At 34.9% G+C, this 14,762-nt stretch overlaps 1 protein-coding gene across 1 annotated transcript in view; it reads right to left on the bottom strand.

The window, feature by feature from the left end:
- The window catches only part of LAMA2 (laminin subunit alpha 2), a 554,924-nt gene that overhangs the window by 413,318 nt on the left and 126,844 nt on the right, over positions 1 to 14,762 (bottom strand). The window contains exon 2 of the mRNA XM_045544336.1: positions 5,217 to 5,387. Within this exon, the coding sequence (XP_045400292.1) occupies positions 5,217 to 5,387 (171 nt within the window). The remainder of the gene's footprint in view (positions 1 to 5,216; positions 5,388 to 14,762) is intronic.

Genomic DNA, 14,762 nt, shown 5'->3' with positions numbered 1-14,762 from the left:
AAGGTACTTGAAGATTTGCCCTTCTGACACATTCATTATTAGCAAAGCTTGGGCAATCCAATATGTATCTGGTTTTAATATAAAACACCGTTAAATCCATCCTATGAGCTGTTGGGACTTGGAAACCAATATCCCAAAATACAGCACCCTGGTATGCTGATTATTTTAAATTAAAGGCCCTTGGAGAGCAGCAGACACTGGAAGAAATTTTACTCTGATATTCCCTTATCCACCTGAAGTCTGGATCCATCATGAAGAAAACAGTTACCTCTGGTCCTTTCCCTAAGTTTTCATCAATTTAAGTCATATTGCAGGAAAAGAGACTGAAGTCTGTCAATACACTTGGACAGACTTTCGTCACAAACCATTATCTGTTCTGTGGGCCCACATAATTTGTCCTAGGCCACTGTATGTTCTCCAAGCCCATTGAATTGCCCTAAAAATCATTTACTATCCCTCAAATTGCCATATTTCCTCTATCTCTTCTTTGAAGAAGGGTATATTATATAAGCATCTGTACCCCTTTGGGTTATTGGATAATCATCCTCTTGTGATTCCCCTTTGCTGTGCACATCAAAATAAATTTTGTATGCCTTTTCTATTAATCTGTCTTTTGTCAGTTGCTTTTTCAGCGAACCTTCAGAGTGCAATGGGGAAGTTTTCGCTTGGCCCCTACAGAGGCTTTTTGCAGCCAGTCTTTAACTTGCCAATTTTCTACCACTGTTTAATGATATAATGAAAAATATCCCAAACCTTCCATCCAGCATTTGCCTGTTCCCATAATCACTAACTCTAGGAATCTGGACAATAATGGCAAGCAGGGAGATGATGGTACAACCTCCCATCTTATCAACAAAACATGGATCTTCCCTCACCCTTACCCCAGGTGGATGAGAACAGGACTACTGTGAGAATCCAAAGGAAGACTGATTGGAGATAGAAAAGAGGGGCCTAGACAGTCATTGCCACCCCCACAGACCTTTGTTACAGCTCCCATCCTTCTTATAGTCCTCAAACCTCACAGATTCTCACCTCTTCCAACTCAGCTCCATGTATCTTACAACAGCCACCCCTGGGCTGCCAGAGCTCTCAGTACAGTTTGGTTTCTAGTCATTGGTTCTTGTCAGAAATCTTTGTTTCTCATTTTCCAAGTAACACAAGTTCTGTTTTTTCTCTCCTCCTCTAAGCAGGCCTCACTCACCAGATGGGTAAGAATGGCAGGAATGGAGGTTGTTGATGTTCTCTTTCTACTCCTAGTGCTGCAGTAAGGGTACTTTAGTTCCTAACATCCCACTTGGAAGAAGTCAGCACATCTGCCCATAGGAATGTAAACAAAGTGGAGGTGACCCTCCCTAGTGCTCTTCTATTTGTTATGGATTAAGTACACTTTGGGTGTCAGTCTTCAGAGCTTTCTAAAACTAATTCTCTGGGAAGATGTTTCAAATGAATGGACTATGAATAACCTTTTAGATTAGAATACAACCCTTTGTTAAATTGAAAGAATACCTCAAATAACGAACAAATCACATCACTTTGAGGAACCATGGACTTTCAATTTACCTGCATAATACAGTAATCTAGCCATGTATTCTAATATGATGGTAAATGAAAGAAATTCGGACTATGAAGAGTTGGCCTATGAGGAGATAGATATTCCTCTTGACTCTACCATTTGTTACTTAACTGACCACGAACAAATCATTTAAACTCTGTGTGTCATCTCCACAATAAGAATAACAAAATCCACCCACAGCAGTGGCTTCCAGATTCTAACTTTCAGAAAAAAACTGAAGTTAAAAAAAAAACAAAAAACTGTGTGAGATTGATTTGTAGAATTGCTTATAGGTGTTGTAGCTTTTCATTTTTCCAAGTAATTATAACCTCCAATCTACTTTTACTATCATTTAATATACCACCACTATTATTTCACAAAATAAAGAACATTTAAAAGTCAACAACAGTACCATAACATCAAAATGAAGGACAATTCTTCAAAATGTGTCCTTTTTATTTTCATGAAAAATATGGAATGTTCTCATTTTCCTAATTTGCCATGGACCATTGAAAACATCCTAGATGGTAACCCTTTACTCACAGGGTTACCAGTGAACATTACAACTATTAATATTCTAACTATTACTATGCACATATGTAAAATAAATTATACATCTGTTCAAAATGTACACTGTTCTGTATCTTAATTTAAGACAAATTGCACTTAATAAAAGATTTGAAATCAAACAAAAACTAAGTCCTTAATGCAATAGGAATCTGATAGTAAAGAAAAATCTTTAAAACAAAAATTTTTATTAAAAACTGAATATTCATTAAATTTGCCATTTTCAAATTTGTGAACATTTGTATTATATATTAATTTTACTTACATAGCCTGCTATAACATTTAACTGAAAACATAAATGCTATGACTTTGAGTTACTTGGTATGATATTAGTATTCTAAATAGGGATATTCATCTTCTAAATCTTAATATGAGCATATAGGACATGACAAAAATATTCCATTTATATTGGTAAAATTTTTAATTCAACTAAACAGCTGGATGGACTTTGCACCAAGTCTTGTCACATGGTAGTCTACCAAAATGAGGCACGATGCCTCATTAATGAAAAACAAAATTGCTGAATATATTTAATAATTAGAGTTAGTTAAATTGTTCTGTTAAAGCCTGGGAAGGTGTCAGGTCTTTATAATGACAGCAAATACCGGAAGCATAACTAAATATCAAATAAATGCCCCTGATGGCATAAGTAGGTGCTGAAATTGGCATATTAGGAATCAGAATTATAAATGAAATATTACTGGCATTGCTTCTAAAGAAAAATAAATATCACAGAAAACATTCCCCAAACGTCTCCCTGGATATTCTTTACAGATTGTATATTTAATATGTGATAGAAAAATACAAACACAACCACATTTTCAAATTAAATTCATGGCTCTTAAGTAATTGTGAGAGAAGCTGTCTAATTGGAAATTTTGATATCTGCCACCTCAGGTCAAATTGATGTGAGAATTAGTCAGTAAAAGAAGGACTGGGAAATGAATCAACAATTAACCATAATCCCCATTATGAAAGTTTAATCATAATTAATTTGCAAATACTGATGAATTGTTGGCATATTTCCCTTATTTAAAAGGAGATAGAAATGTATGATATCCTCAACAGGGGATAACCATGCAAGTCAATCCAAGGGCTAACTGCATCTGAAAACTGGCTAGGGAGTCGTTGATGAGGTAAACCTTTCAAATTGCTAGTTTTTAATTGGGAAGCACAATCTATTAACAGTCAGAAAGTTCAAATTTCATTTTCTTTGCATGGTAATTAAGTGCAGACCTTCCAGATTTATTCTAGGAGTTCACTGAATTTGTAGAATTTGATCGTCTGTTGCTCCAACTTTTACTAAAATATATTCATGTGGTTTATTGCTAGATTTTTGTTCTTGTGGAGTTTTAGTCTTTCTAAATTTCTAGTACCAAAACATAACTGTGAAATGCAATGAAGGTGGTCATTTAAATTGATCACATGAAATAAATCCAAAAAAATCAATGAAACTACTCTGGATGACCTATAATGGTAGATACATGTCATTATTCATTTGTCCAAACCCATAAAATGTATTAATACAACACCAAGAGTAAACCTTGATGTAAACTATGAACTTTGGGTGATAATGTTGTGTCAATGTAGTTCCACTCTGGAGAGGGAATTGGATAATGGAAGAGGTTATACATGTGTTGGGGCAGGGAGTATATGGGAAATTTCTGTACCTTCCTCTTGGTTTTGCTGTGAACCTAAAATTTCTCTAAAGAATAGTCTATTAAATAGAGAGAAAGAGCCTGAGAAAAGGATAACTGAGCAAATTTAAAAATAATATAATTGTGAAGCTTTATCCTCATCATAACTCACCTCAATTGGCATTAATATTCACTTTATTAACCTCCTCAATATATAGGTATATATTTAATGATTTTTCAATGTACTTCTCTTAGTCAACCTCCATCTCTAAAATTATCTGATACCATTCTCCCCTTTGTCATACAAGCTCTTTCCTCGTTAACCTAAACTACTTATAGTTCTCTGAATATATCATGCTGTTTTATACCTTAAATATTTATGTGTGCTTTTCCTTTTATAATGCTTTTCTGCCCTTTAATCTTACTAACTCATACTTTCTCAGTATATGGATCACTTTCTTCCAGGAAGCTTAGATGACCACAGCATCTACGTGGAACCAACATGTTCCCTTAGCACCTGATTTACTCTTCTCTTTCCTCTATTTCTCCTCTAGGTCCCCTAAATCAAGGGCTACATATGACTTGACATTATGCTCCAGTACAATGCATTGCTAGAAGTAGGGGTTCAAATGCTTGTTGAATAAATACACAAAAGACTCTGGATATCATCGTGGTTCATAGGCCAGCAAGAGGGCTTTGCAAGGTGCCTCTCCCTAGCATGCTCCTTGTGGGGATTTTAGAAACCTTCATAATCTGGTTCCAGCCTTCTGTATCATACCCCTCTCTACTCTCTTGCCTCTGACACTTTCAGCTCTAGTTATACCTAACTACTTGTAGCTACCTGAGCAAGTAAGGTTTTCTGTCTTATTCTGATCTCTCCTCCTGGCATGTCTCCTTCTCTTCCCCTCTCTCATCTCTTTACCTGCTCAGCTGGTACTTATCCTTGGTTATCAGATTACACAGGACTTCTGGTAAGCCTTCATTTATACCAAGACTGAATTTGTGACCTTCCCCTCTATTCTTCAGGTCCCTCTGCCATTCATTCCTTTGTACTTACCACACTATATAGCAATAACCAGCTCACTGGTTGAGGCCAAAGACCATACCCTACCTTATTTCTCTTGGATCTCAAGCAAAGGACCTGGCACATAAGTAACCAATGAATGACTAAAGCCCAAGTTAATAACCACATCATAAGATACCATTCTGGAAGCAGTAAACCTAACGACTGTCCCAGGTCTTAAGCTGGAGAACCTTCTCCAATCACTATACCTGGTACATATAAAGAACTCCAATGTTTGTTGAATGAAAGAGAGGGGCTGTAAAGAGGCTCATAGTGGAAGAAAAATTCTGGGGATTCTTAGGATCACGAGCCCTTTGAATGTAATGCAACTGGCCCTCAAAATCTCTCAATTATAGATCCTACCCAGTGCCATACAAATCAATACTAAAATACATACGGTAAGGATTGCTGCTGTTTTGATTGCAGATTCGACATTGGGGGTTCCTCACAGGCTGCCCAGGTACATGCTCTACCAATTTGCAATACATTTCAGGTCCTCTTTCTCCACATGTTGCATTGGTCATGATGAGGGCATTAGAAGCAAGATTCAGGACCGCAGGGAATAAACCTGAAAAAAAATGAGAAATGAAATGTTTGAGCCAGAAACAGTTATGATTTTGCTGTACTTTAAAATGCAGTTAAGATAGGATTTTTTCAGAGCATTAAAATAATCCAAAATAAAATAATTAGTGATAAATGCCTGACTTAATTCAATACTATACATCAATACTAGTGTTACCAAAAGACCATTATTTTTTCTTTCTGGGTCTTAAATATGGAGTCTAAGGCTATCTTCTTAATTTTTAGCCTCTAATATTTAATTAGTAAGAAAGTCCTGTCTCAGCTGGGTGCAGTGGCTCACACATGTAATCCCAGCACTTTGGGAAGCCAAGGCAGGAGAATCACTTCAGACCAGGAGTTCAAGAATAGCCTGGGCAACATAGCAAGACCTTGTCTCTACAAAAAAATTTTAAAAAGTGAAAAAAAACAAAAGAAAAAAAAGAAAGAAAGAAGCTCCTGTCTCTAACATACACTTAAAAAAAAAAAAAATCTTCGACTGGGCGTGGTGGCTCACACCTGTAATCCCAGCACTATGGGAGGCTGAGGTGGGCGGATTGTTTGAGCTCAGGAGTTCAAGACCAGCTTGAGCAAGAGTGAGACCCCGTCTCTACTAAAAATAGAAAGAAATGATTTGGACAGCTAAAAATATATATAGAAAAAATTAGCCGGGCATGGTGGCTCATGCCTGTAGTCCCAGCTACTCGGGAGGCTGACAGGAAGATCGCTTGAGCCCAGGAGTTTGAGGTTGCTGTGAGCAAGGCTGACACCAGGGCACTCACTCTAGCCCGGGCAACAGAGCGAGACTCTATCTCAAAAAAAAAAAAAAGAAAAAAAATCTTCTGTTGACATTATTGGTAAACAACCTTAAATGAATCTTCCTTTTCCCACTTCAGCTATTTTACATTTAGTATTAAATTGTAATCACATGTAAAGTTTCTGCAAACTATGTAGCTATGTTTCTCATGTTCATTTTATGCTCCATTATCATGCAATGTAAATGATTATTACAACTCCTTTATCTTCAGACTGGAGAAGATAGAGAGTGACAAAATATTTTGGAAAACCATTTTTTTTACTGCTTTCTATGTTATCCAGGAGTATTATATAGTAATACCTTGCAAGTAATAAATCATCACAGTAGTCCATGATCATATACTGGAAATTATCTCTTAATTATAATAGAGATGTTTGACTTGCATAGATACAACCTCAGACACCCATCTAAGTGTAGGACTAGAGAGATCTTTCATTCCATCTGAGAGACCAATTCAGACTCTTCACTTCCTATAACTTAATGTTAATTCTGCTTCATACATACCTAGCACTTGCATTTTCTTGACATCTTGTCAATGACAGTACAGTAAAGTCACTCATCAAAAGCCACTCTTGAAATGAAAATCTCTTCTTGAAGGAAGTTCATTCAAGATTACAGATAATTTGACTCAATCCATGTAAGGAAGCTATCTAGATTGTCTCAGCTCTATAAATGTGCCAAGTAGGTCTATATCAATTCAACTGCTGAAAGAAAGTCCCTCTCGACTAAATCTTATGGCCTGATGTTTTACTGAGATCTCTAGAGTTTTGAATTTATTAATGTTTTCTGCCTTATCTTCAGAGCTTGACGCATGCTGGGGACAGAGTAGGCATTCAATGTATTTGTAAAACGAATGAATACATGAATTATAAATGTTGGCCTCATAAATGTTCTTCTGCATCAACTGCATATAATAATAATGAGGAGGAGGAAGATAGCCAACATTGTTGAAGGTCTATAATGTTCCCAGCTCTGTCAAGCACTATTCTAACACTTTTTATTTGCGTGGACTAATTAATTTTCTCCATAAACATCCACATGAGCTACATACTACTATTACCTCTATTTTATTAAGGAAGCACAAATGTGTTAAATAACTTGCCCAGGATTACAGCTAGCAAGTAGCAAAGCTGTGACGTTAATCCAGGCAATCTGGCTCCAGAGTCCATCCACCCACCAGGGGTGGAGAACATGCAGCCTTAAGGACACATGTGTGTGGTCTTTTAGGCCACTAAGTGTGGCCTTTTGACTGAATCTTAATTTTACAAAACAAATCCTAATGAGCAATTTGAAGAATCAGTCAATATCTGAGCCTTTATTGAATCTTCAGCATGTGGTATAAGAGATTGTAACCCATTTTCATTATATGCTAATTCTCTTAGGCTTGCCTATTTATTCCTATTCAAAAGCATCAAAAGAATATTTATTGCCATATTCAATGTATTACTTGATTATGTAAACACTAGGAATATAAATGAACTGTAAATAGCTGATGAACCTTCATAGAGTATTGACTTACAGCCTCTTAATTCAATCTGAGGTCCTATAATGTTAATTACATAAAAGCCAGTGATCACTATCCATACAACTATGATAGACATTGGTTTTTGAGACGGTGTCTTGCTATGTTCCCCAGGTTGGTCTCAAACTCCTGGGCTCTAGCAATCCTCCTGCCTTAGCCTCTCAAGTAGCTGGGATTACAGGTGCATGCCACTGCACCCAGCTGGCATTTTATTTCTGGATATTACTAGGCTAAATAAATTTAGTTGGATTTATGGTTATAAGCAACAAAATCTGAACAAAAAACAATATTCTGCATATATGTATATTTTCTTAGACATTAGAATATTTACACTATATATAGAATAATATATTCTACTCTATAATATATATGGTAAATAGACAGTCTAGAAAAAGGCTAAGTATAAATCATGTGAAAATTAGAAATTCTGCTACAATATGGCAAACATTTAGAAAATTTTCACTCTTCATTTGAATGTGTTTATACTATATTTGTTTACTTAGATAATGTGGTATGTTTGTACAGGTTGGCATGATTTTGATGATCTGCATTCTCAAAATCTCACATTCTCGTTCCAAATGGCAGAAGCATTCTAAAATCTACTTAGAGAGGTTCTATTTTTAATAATTGCGAAGTGGCTTTTATTGGCGCAAAGCTTTCACAGATAACAGGGCATGAAGAACTAAAACCTGGCCCTATTTATAGATAACAGCTATAAATTCTGGAGTGTGTGTATGTCTGTGTGTGTGTGTATGTGTGTGTATTTATACACCAAGTAGCTGGAGAGCACCCAAAAATAGGTAAGCCAGGAGGGAAGTGTGTGCTTAGAAGAAGGAAAAGACACTGGATGATCCCCAGATTGCACAATGTGGGGTGGCTAAAATTAAAATAGAAATTCATAGTTTTAATGCCTTGAAGAACCAGAAAACCAAACTAAAAACTTCCACAGCAGCTGTAAAGTAGGGGGAGAAATACTGGAATGGAAAGAGCCACAGAAAGGGAGCCTCAAATCTGTGCATAAACTCTGCCAAAATCACTCACTGATGCCAGACCCACATATAACCTAGGCAGATGCTAAGTACCCCAGCTAGAACTTAAAGAACTGAACAGAGATTACAGCTTCTGCACTACGCAGGGAAGACAAGAACTTGGAATTTGAGTCTAGCCAAGTTAAACAACTGATGCAATAACAACAAAAGAAGATGGATCAGTATTCTTCAGAGGAACATAACAAAATCTAGACTTTTACCATTAGCTTCACAACATCCAGGATATGATTTCTTTAAAAAAAAATACTAGACATACAAAGAAACAAGAAAATGTAATCCACATTTAAGAGAAAACTTAATCCATGGAGACAAATACTGAGATAAACCAGGTGCTGGAATAAACAAATATTTTAAAGTAGCTTTTTAACTATGCTCAAGCACACACACACATACACAAATGCTTGTAATGAAAAGACAATTAGTAAATCTCATCAGATAAGTAACAACTACAAAAATACCAAGCATAAATAAATTCTAGAACTCAAAAATGCAACACAGTATCTGGAATAAAAAAATCCACTGCATGTGATTAACAGAAAATGGGAAATGGCCAAAGAAAGTATAAGTAAACTTGAAGATAAATCAATAGACTGTTTTTCCCTCTTAAATTCTTTAAAATGTATATGAATACTTCAAACAAAAATTATATCATTGCTTTGGGAAGGTTACGATGTTTGTAGGTATAATACATATGATATTAAGGTTATTAAGTATGAAATTTCCAATTTCCTTAGGTACTAAGTTGGACAGTATCTGTGTGTGACATTTCATTTTGACACTTCTGGTTTTATTTTTATTGTAAATTTACATCCTCATTCTTTCAAATTCACACTTTGACTTGTGATTATCTTTCAGATTTTTAGAACAATTTTTGTACAACCACAGATAAGTCAAAAATTCATATTATTTTCAAATGTGAGTTATATCAGAAAACCAATACAACATATACAGCTCAAAATATCAACAAAGTGTTTGGAAAGGTTGTGGCTAATGAACACACAGTATGTTGATGTTTTAAAAAGTTCCATTTTGGTAATTTTAATCTTAAATATGAGCCACATGGACAACCTGAGACCAAAGTGGATAATGATACACTAAAAAGTGTAGTGAAAGTGAATTCATCTCAACCTACACATAAATTAACAACAAGGTTTGGTGTTACTATTCCAACAATATCAGATGATTTAAAACAAATCAACAAGGTAAAGAAGCTGGATAGACGGGTATTACATAAATTAAACAAACGTTAAAAGAAAAATCGTCTCGAAGCTTGCCTTTCTTTGCTGTCATGACATAAAGGTGAACCATTTCTACACTGTATTGTTACATGTGATAAAAAATAGATTCTTTTTGACAATCACAAGCATTCAGCACAAGGACTGGATAAAGACAAAGTGCTAAAACACAGTTCAAAACCAAATATTCATCAAAAAAAGCTAATGGTGTCTGTTTGGTGGTCCAGTGCTAGTATTATTCATTACAGCTTCATAAAACCTAGCCAATCAATTACAGCAGATGTCTACTGCAACCAATTGGAAAAATGATAAGGATGCTTGTGATTAAGCAGCTAAGATTGGTCAATAGAGACAAGCCAATCCTCTTGTAAGACAATGCTTGACCACGTGTCACACAAACACTGCTCAAAGTACAGAAACTGGACTTAGAAACTGAGTCATGCACTGTATTCACCAGACCTTACACCAACTGACTACCACTTCTTCCAGGCTTTGGACCACTTTTTTTTTTAAGTATTATTATTTTTTTTATTTCAGCATAAATTAAGGGGTACAAATGTTTAGGTTACATATATTGCCTTTGCCCCACTATCGAAAGTAATATGGACCACTTCTTTCAAGAAAAAATATTCAGTTCTCAACAAGCTGTGAAAAAATACCTTTCACAATTTCATCGCCACTGGCTCTCCAGGCTTCTTCGCTACTGGCATAAACAAGCTACCATTGAGATGACAAAACTGTGTCATTAGTTTAGGCATACACTTTGATTAATTGTACTGCTTCTTGTTTGAGATATAATAAACTAAACTTTTGATTCGAAATTGGACATTTCATATTTAATGACCTAATAATGATAACAAAGAAATGGTGGTGGGGGATCATGGTAAATGGATCAATATATTTGTAAAGTTCTTATGCTTTACATTAAGTGATGTGATATTAAAAAGATTGACAACACCAAATATTACAAAGTTTGTGGAGCAAGTGAAACTCTACTACATCGCTATTGGGAGTGTAAATTAGTACAACCACTTTAGAAAACCACTTTAGAAAAACCTTAACCCACATTTTCCAGCCTAGGTAAATAACAGTAAATGTCCACAAAAAAAAAAAAAAACAACTATACAAAAATATTCATAGATGCTTTTATCATAGTAGCCAAAACTGAAAATAGCTCAGGTTTCCATCAATGGGAGAATTCATACAGAAACTGTATAAATACAATGGAATAATATTTAACATTAACATAAATCAAACTATTGATATATGCAATAACACATAAACTTTTATATAAAGATGTCCTATCCTTACCTTTTATCTGTCACAATGACACCCAAACTAGTCTTCCTACATGACTTCACTTCCATTCATCTTCCACTCTGTCACTGAAATTATATTCCTAAAAATTAAGTCTGATCATGTCATTTTCTTTTTTTAAAGGCCTCTGTGATTTACTTGTTGCCTATAGCACAGTAGCCAGATTCCTTGGTAATATGAACACGTAAAATCAGGCCCCTGTCACCTCTCTGAACTCATCTGTTTCTACCTTCCTTCATTCCTTCCTATACATCTAGTGTACTGACATCTTCCTGTTTACAAATATAACAGGTACTTTGACAATTCTTGTCATGACATTATCTTACCTTTTCTACATAGAATATGCTTCTTTTTTTTTTTCTTACATGGTCATCTTTCATGACCTAGATTAAATATTCCTTGCTCTGTGAAACCGTTTCCTGACCTTGACACACAGAATTTGCTGTTTCTTTTTTGGTGTCCACATAGTAGTACTTAGTTGATATTTTAGCATAACTCTCATAATGCTACAACTTTCATATCCTTTACAGTGGCTCTCTAGTCTATAAAATTACTGAGTGCATGGATAACACTACATATAATGCCACTCAAGTTTGAATTTATTGAATGAGAATAAATATATGCACAGTATGATCTTAAGAAGAATCTGGCGAAAAAAGACCATTAAACTAATCAGACCCATGATTTAGTGGAAATGTAGAACTTTGTGTTAGTACCCTAGCTAAGCAAACTAATTCAAAGAAAAAGCAAAGCTATTTGAAAAATGTAGTAGACTTTTGTCATTTCTTGACATGTGCACATGTTTTGACCTAGGGATCTGAATCTTGAGCACAAGAAACACAGACTGGGGAGATAAGGAAAACCAGATAATAATAGTAGCAGAGACAATAGTACCAGCAGGAATGGAAGAGGGGTAGTGATGGCAATAGCTGCAAAGCAATGACTAGACTGTTTATGTATTGAAACCTAGGGACGACCTTGATGTCTCTCATCTGAGCTGGTTTTCAAATATGTCCATCAATTCTGCAAGTTATGTGATATATTTCAAATACATTTCTGCTTAAGTTAAACATTATTGGTGGTTTCTGTTGCTTGTGGACAAGCAGCCAGATGAATACAAAGATCACATGTTATGTATATACACACTCCCAGACACACATACACAGTGAAGATAGGAATATCAAGAAAAAACAACTTTATTGTAACTCAAAAAATGAATAAATATGCATACAGTTACTTCATTTAAACATCTACAGGATAAAGTGTGAAGGAACAGTAATAGTGACACACTAATCATAACAATTTATACAAAGACCCAATGATTATACAATGACCATGATCAGAAATGGCCACAGTGTCACTTAAAAAATTCTGTTTCACGGTGAAAATTTCCTTCTAGCTTTTCTTTTGTATACTGTGCTTTTTCTTTTCATTACCTTTAACTGTGTAAAGTTTGGTAAATCATTATTTTAAAATAACCTCTATCTAGCTCACATCTTTAAAGAAAATCTTTCTAATGTAGTCTGGCATAAAAGTTTCCAAATATTTTTTTGTTTCATTGGCTTAAATATTAAACTAAATGAATATTGTGGAGTAAATTTCTTCATTTACTGTGCCTAGTATTTTATTTTATTTGTAGTTAACACTCAAAGATACCAATAGATACATATAAATTGATACATATATAGATACATACATACATATGTGTATTTTAATTTCTCAGATAATGCTTCTTAACATTTGTAGTCAAGCTTTTAAAGACCATTAATATAATTGATATCAGATAAAAAGTCATTCAATAAAACAATTGTTTTCAATATATTCATCTTTAATAACTTTTAAGATTCATCATACGTCATTTATAAGAATACATGGCAGATTCTCATTTTCTCTCTCTGTCTCTGTCTCTGCCTCTCTGTTTTTCTCTCTTTCTCTTTCTCTTCCTTCATCCTAGTCTTGGTATACAATATTTCTCCTGCTAGTTCATGCCAAGTACCTATTACCTCTCAAGAGAATAAAACTTGTCTGTTTGAACGTTTCTAACTTTCCATTTCAGTTTCGAAGTCCATAGAGCATTTTATAAAAATATTCATGCATGCAAACAGAGCTGTTTGCAAGTGATTCAGTATTTAAAAGACAAAAGAGAACACACCAATTTAAAATGTTCTAAGATGTGTCAAGGAAGAAAAGGAGAAACTTGTCTGTTGAAATCCTGAGCTATGTGGGTGTGTAGGAACACATTGGTATAAAACAAAACTGGGATGAAACAAGATGTTGAAAAGAATGATTTCCAGCTGTGCATTACAGGAAGTAACTTAATGCACTTGATCCACAATGCAGATGAAGAGTTTTATAAAACTGGAAAATCAGTCCAATTTGAACTAATAGCTTCCCAGACACAACAACACTTGCAAGCTGGAACAAAAAATAATGCTGAATCCAGTTGTTCAGAAGCAAACACACCCAAAAGAGCACGTATTTTAGTCCTGTTTACAGGACTTTCAAATTTGTCTTGTACTTAGTTCTGCCCTTTTTAGCTTCCACAATAAAAGGATATTTTTGGAGGCTTCTGAGCTGCTTTGGCCTCCTTTCTTCTTTTTTAATCAGAAAAAGTAGTTCATGTTTCTCTGTGGAATTAACTTTAAAAATTGTTTGCTCTTTCCAGACAGATTAACATGAAAATTTAAGTATTTTTATTATCATCAAAAATGAAATAAACAGAGATAACCCACTCATACTTCAATAGATCTTAAGCAGGTATTTCTTATACAACACCAGTGCTTACTCTATCTAGTAGATACCCCAAATAAAAGAAGGACTACTTGGGCCACTATGAACTCAAATGCCACCTTAGCCACTTGGCCCAGTCAGTCCTATAAAATATAGGATATTATTAAATTCCTGACAAAGGGCCTCATTCATCTAATTAATACAGGATTATATCATGAATTTGCTGTGATTAAAATTTAGACATACCTAAGAAAATAACTGTCATCATAATCCAGATTTCTGGTAGGAAAATCAATGGATACAGCATGAAGGTCATAATAGGTCATCCCTATAACAGTGACATCAAATAATGTACTTGTACTTCAAACTTCCCCAAACTCCTCCAAATATTTTTTTGAAACCTACTTTAACCACCTTATGCTTGGTAAATTGGAGTTGACCATACTACCTCTAATCAATAAAAACTCCTTGAAATACAGAAAAAAAAATCAAGTTTGGCAAAACATCATCTCTAGATTGAAAAATTCTTTGTCTAACTTTAAATCCATCTTCCCAAGAAACAGGTCCCCGCTGCACCCTGCTTCCATCATTTATCGAGTGCCTACTACCTAGCAGGTGATGCTCTGGGCACCACATTCCCAGTCCTTGCAATTTGCATGGAAATCTTACCTGCCACTCATTTAAAATTAGAGTCCACATATTGCTTTGTTTTGGT

The sequence above is a fragment of the Lemur catta genome, chromosome 2, assembly GCF_020740605.2.
Source record: "Lemur catta isolate mLemCat1 chromosome 2, mLemCat1.pri, whole genome shotgun sequence".
NCBI classification, from domain to species: Eukaryota; Metazoa; Chordata; class Mammalia; order Primates; family Lemuridae; genus Lemur; species Lemur catta.
The sequence above is the reverse complement of the archived record's forward strand: the minus strand, read 5'-3'. Positions and strand labels throughout refer to the sequence as shown.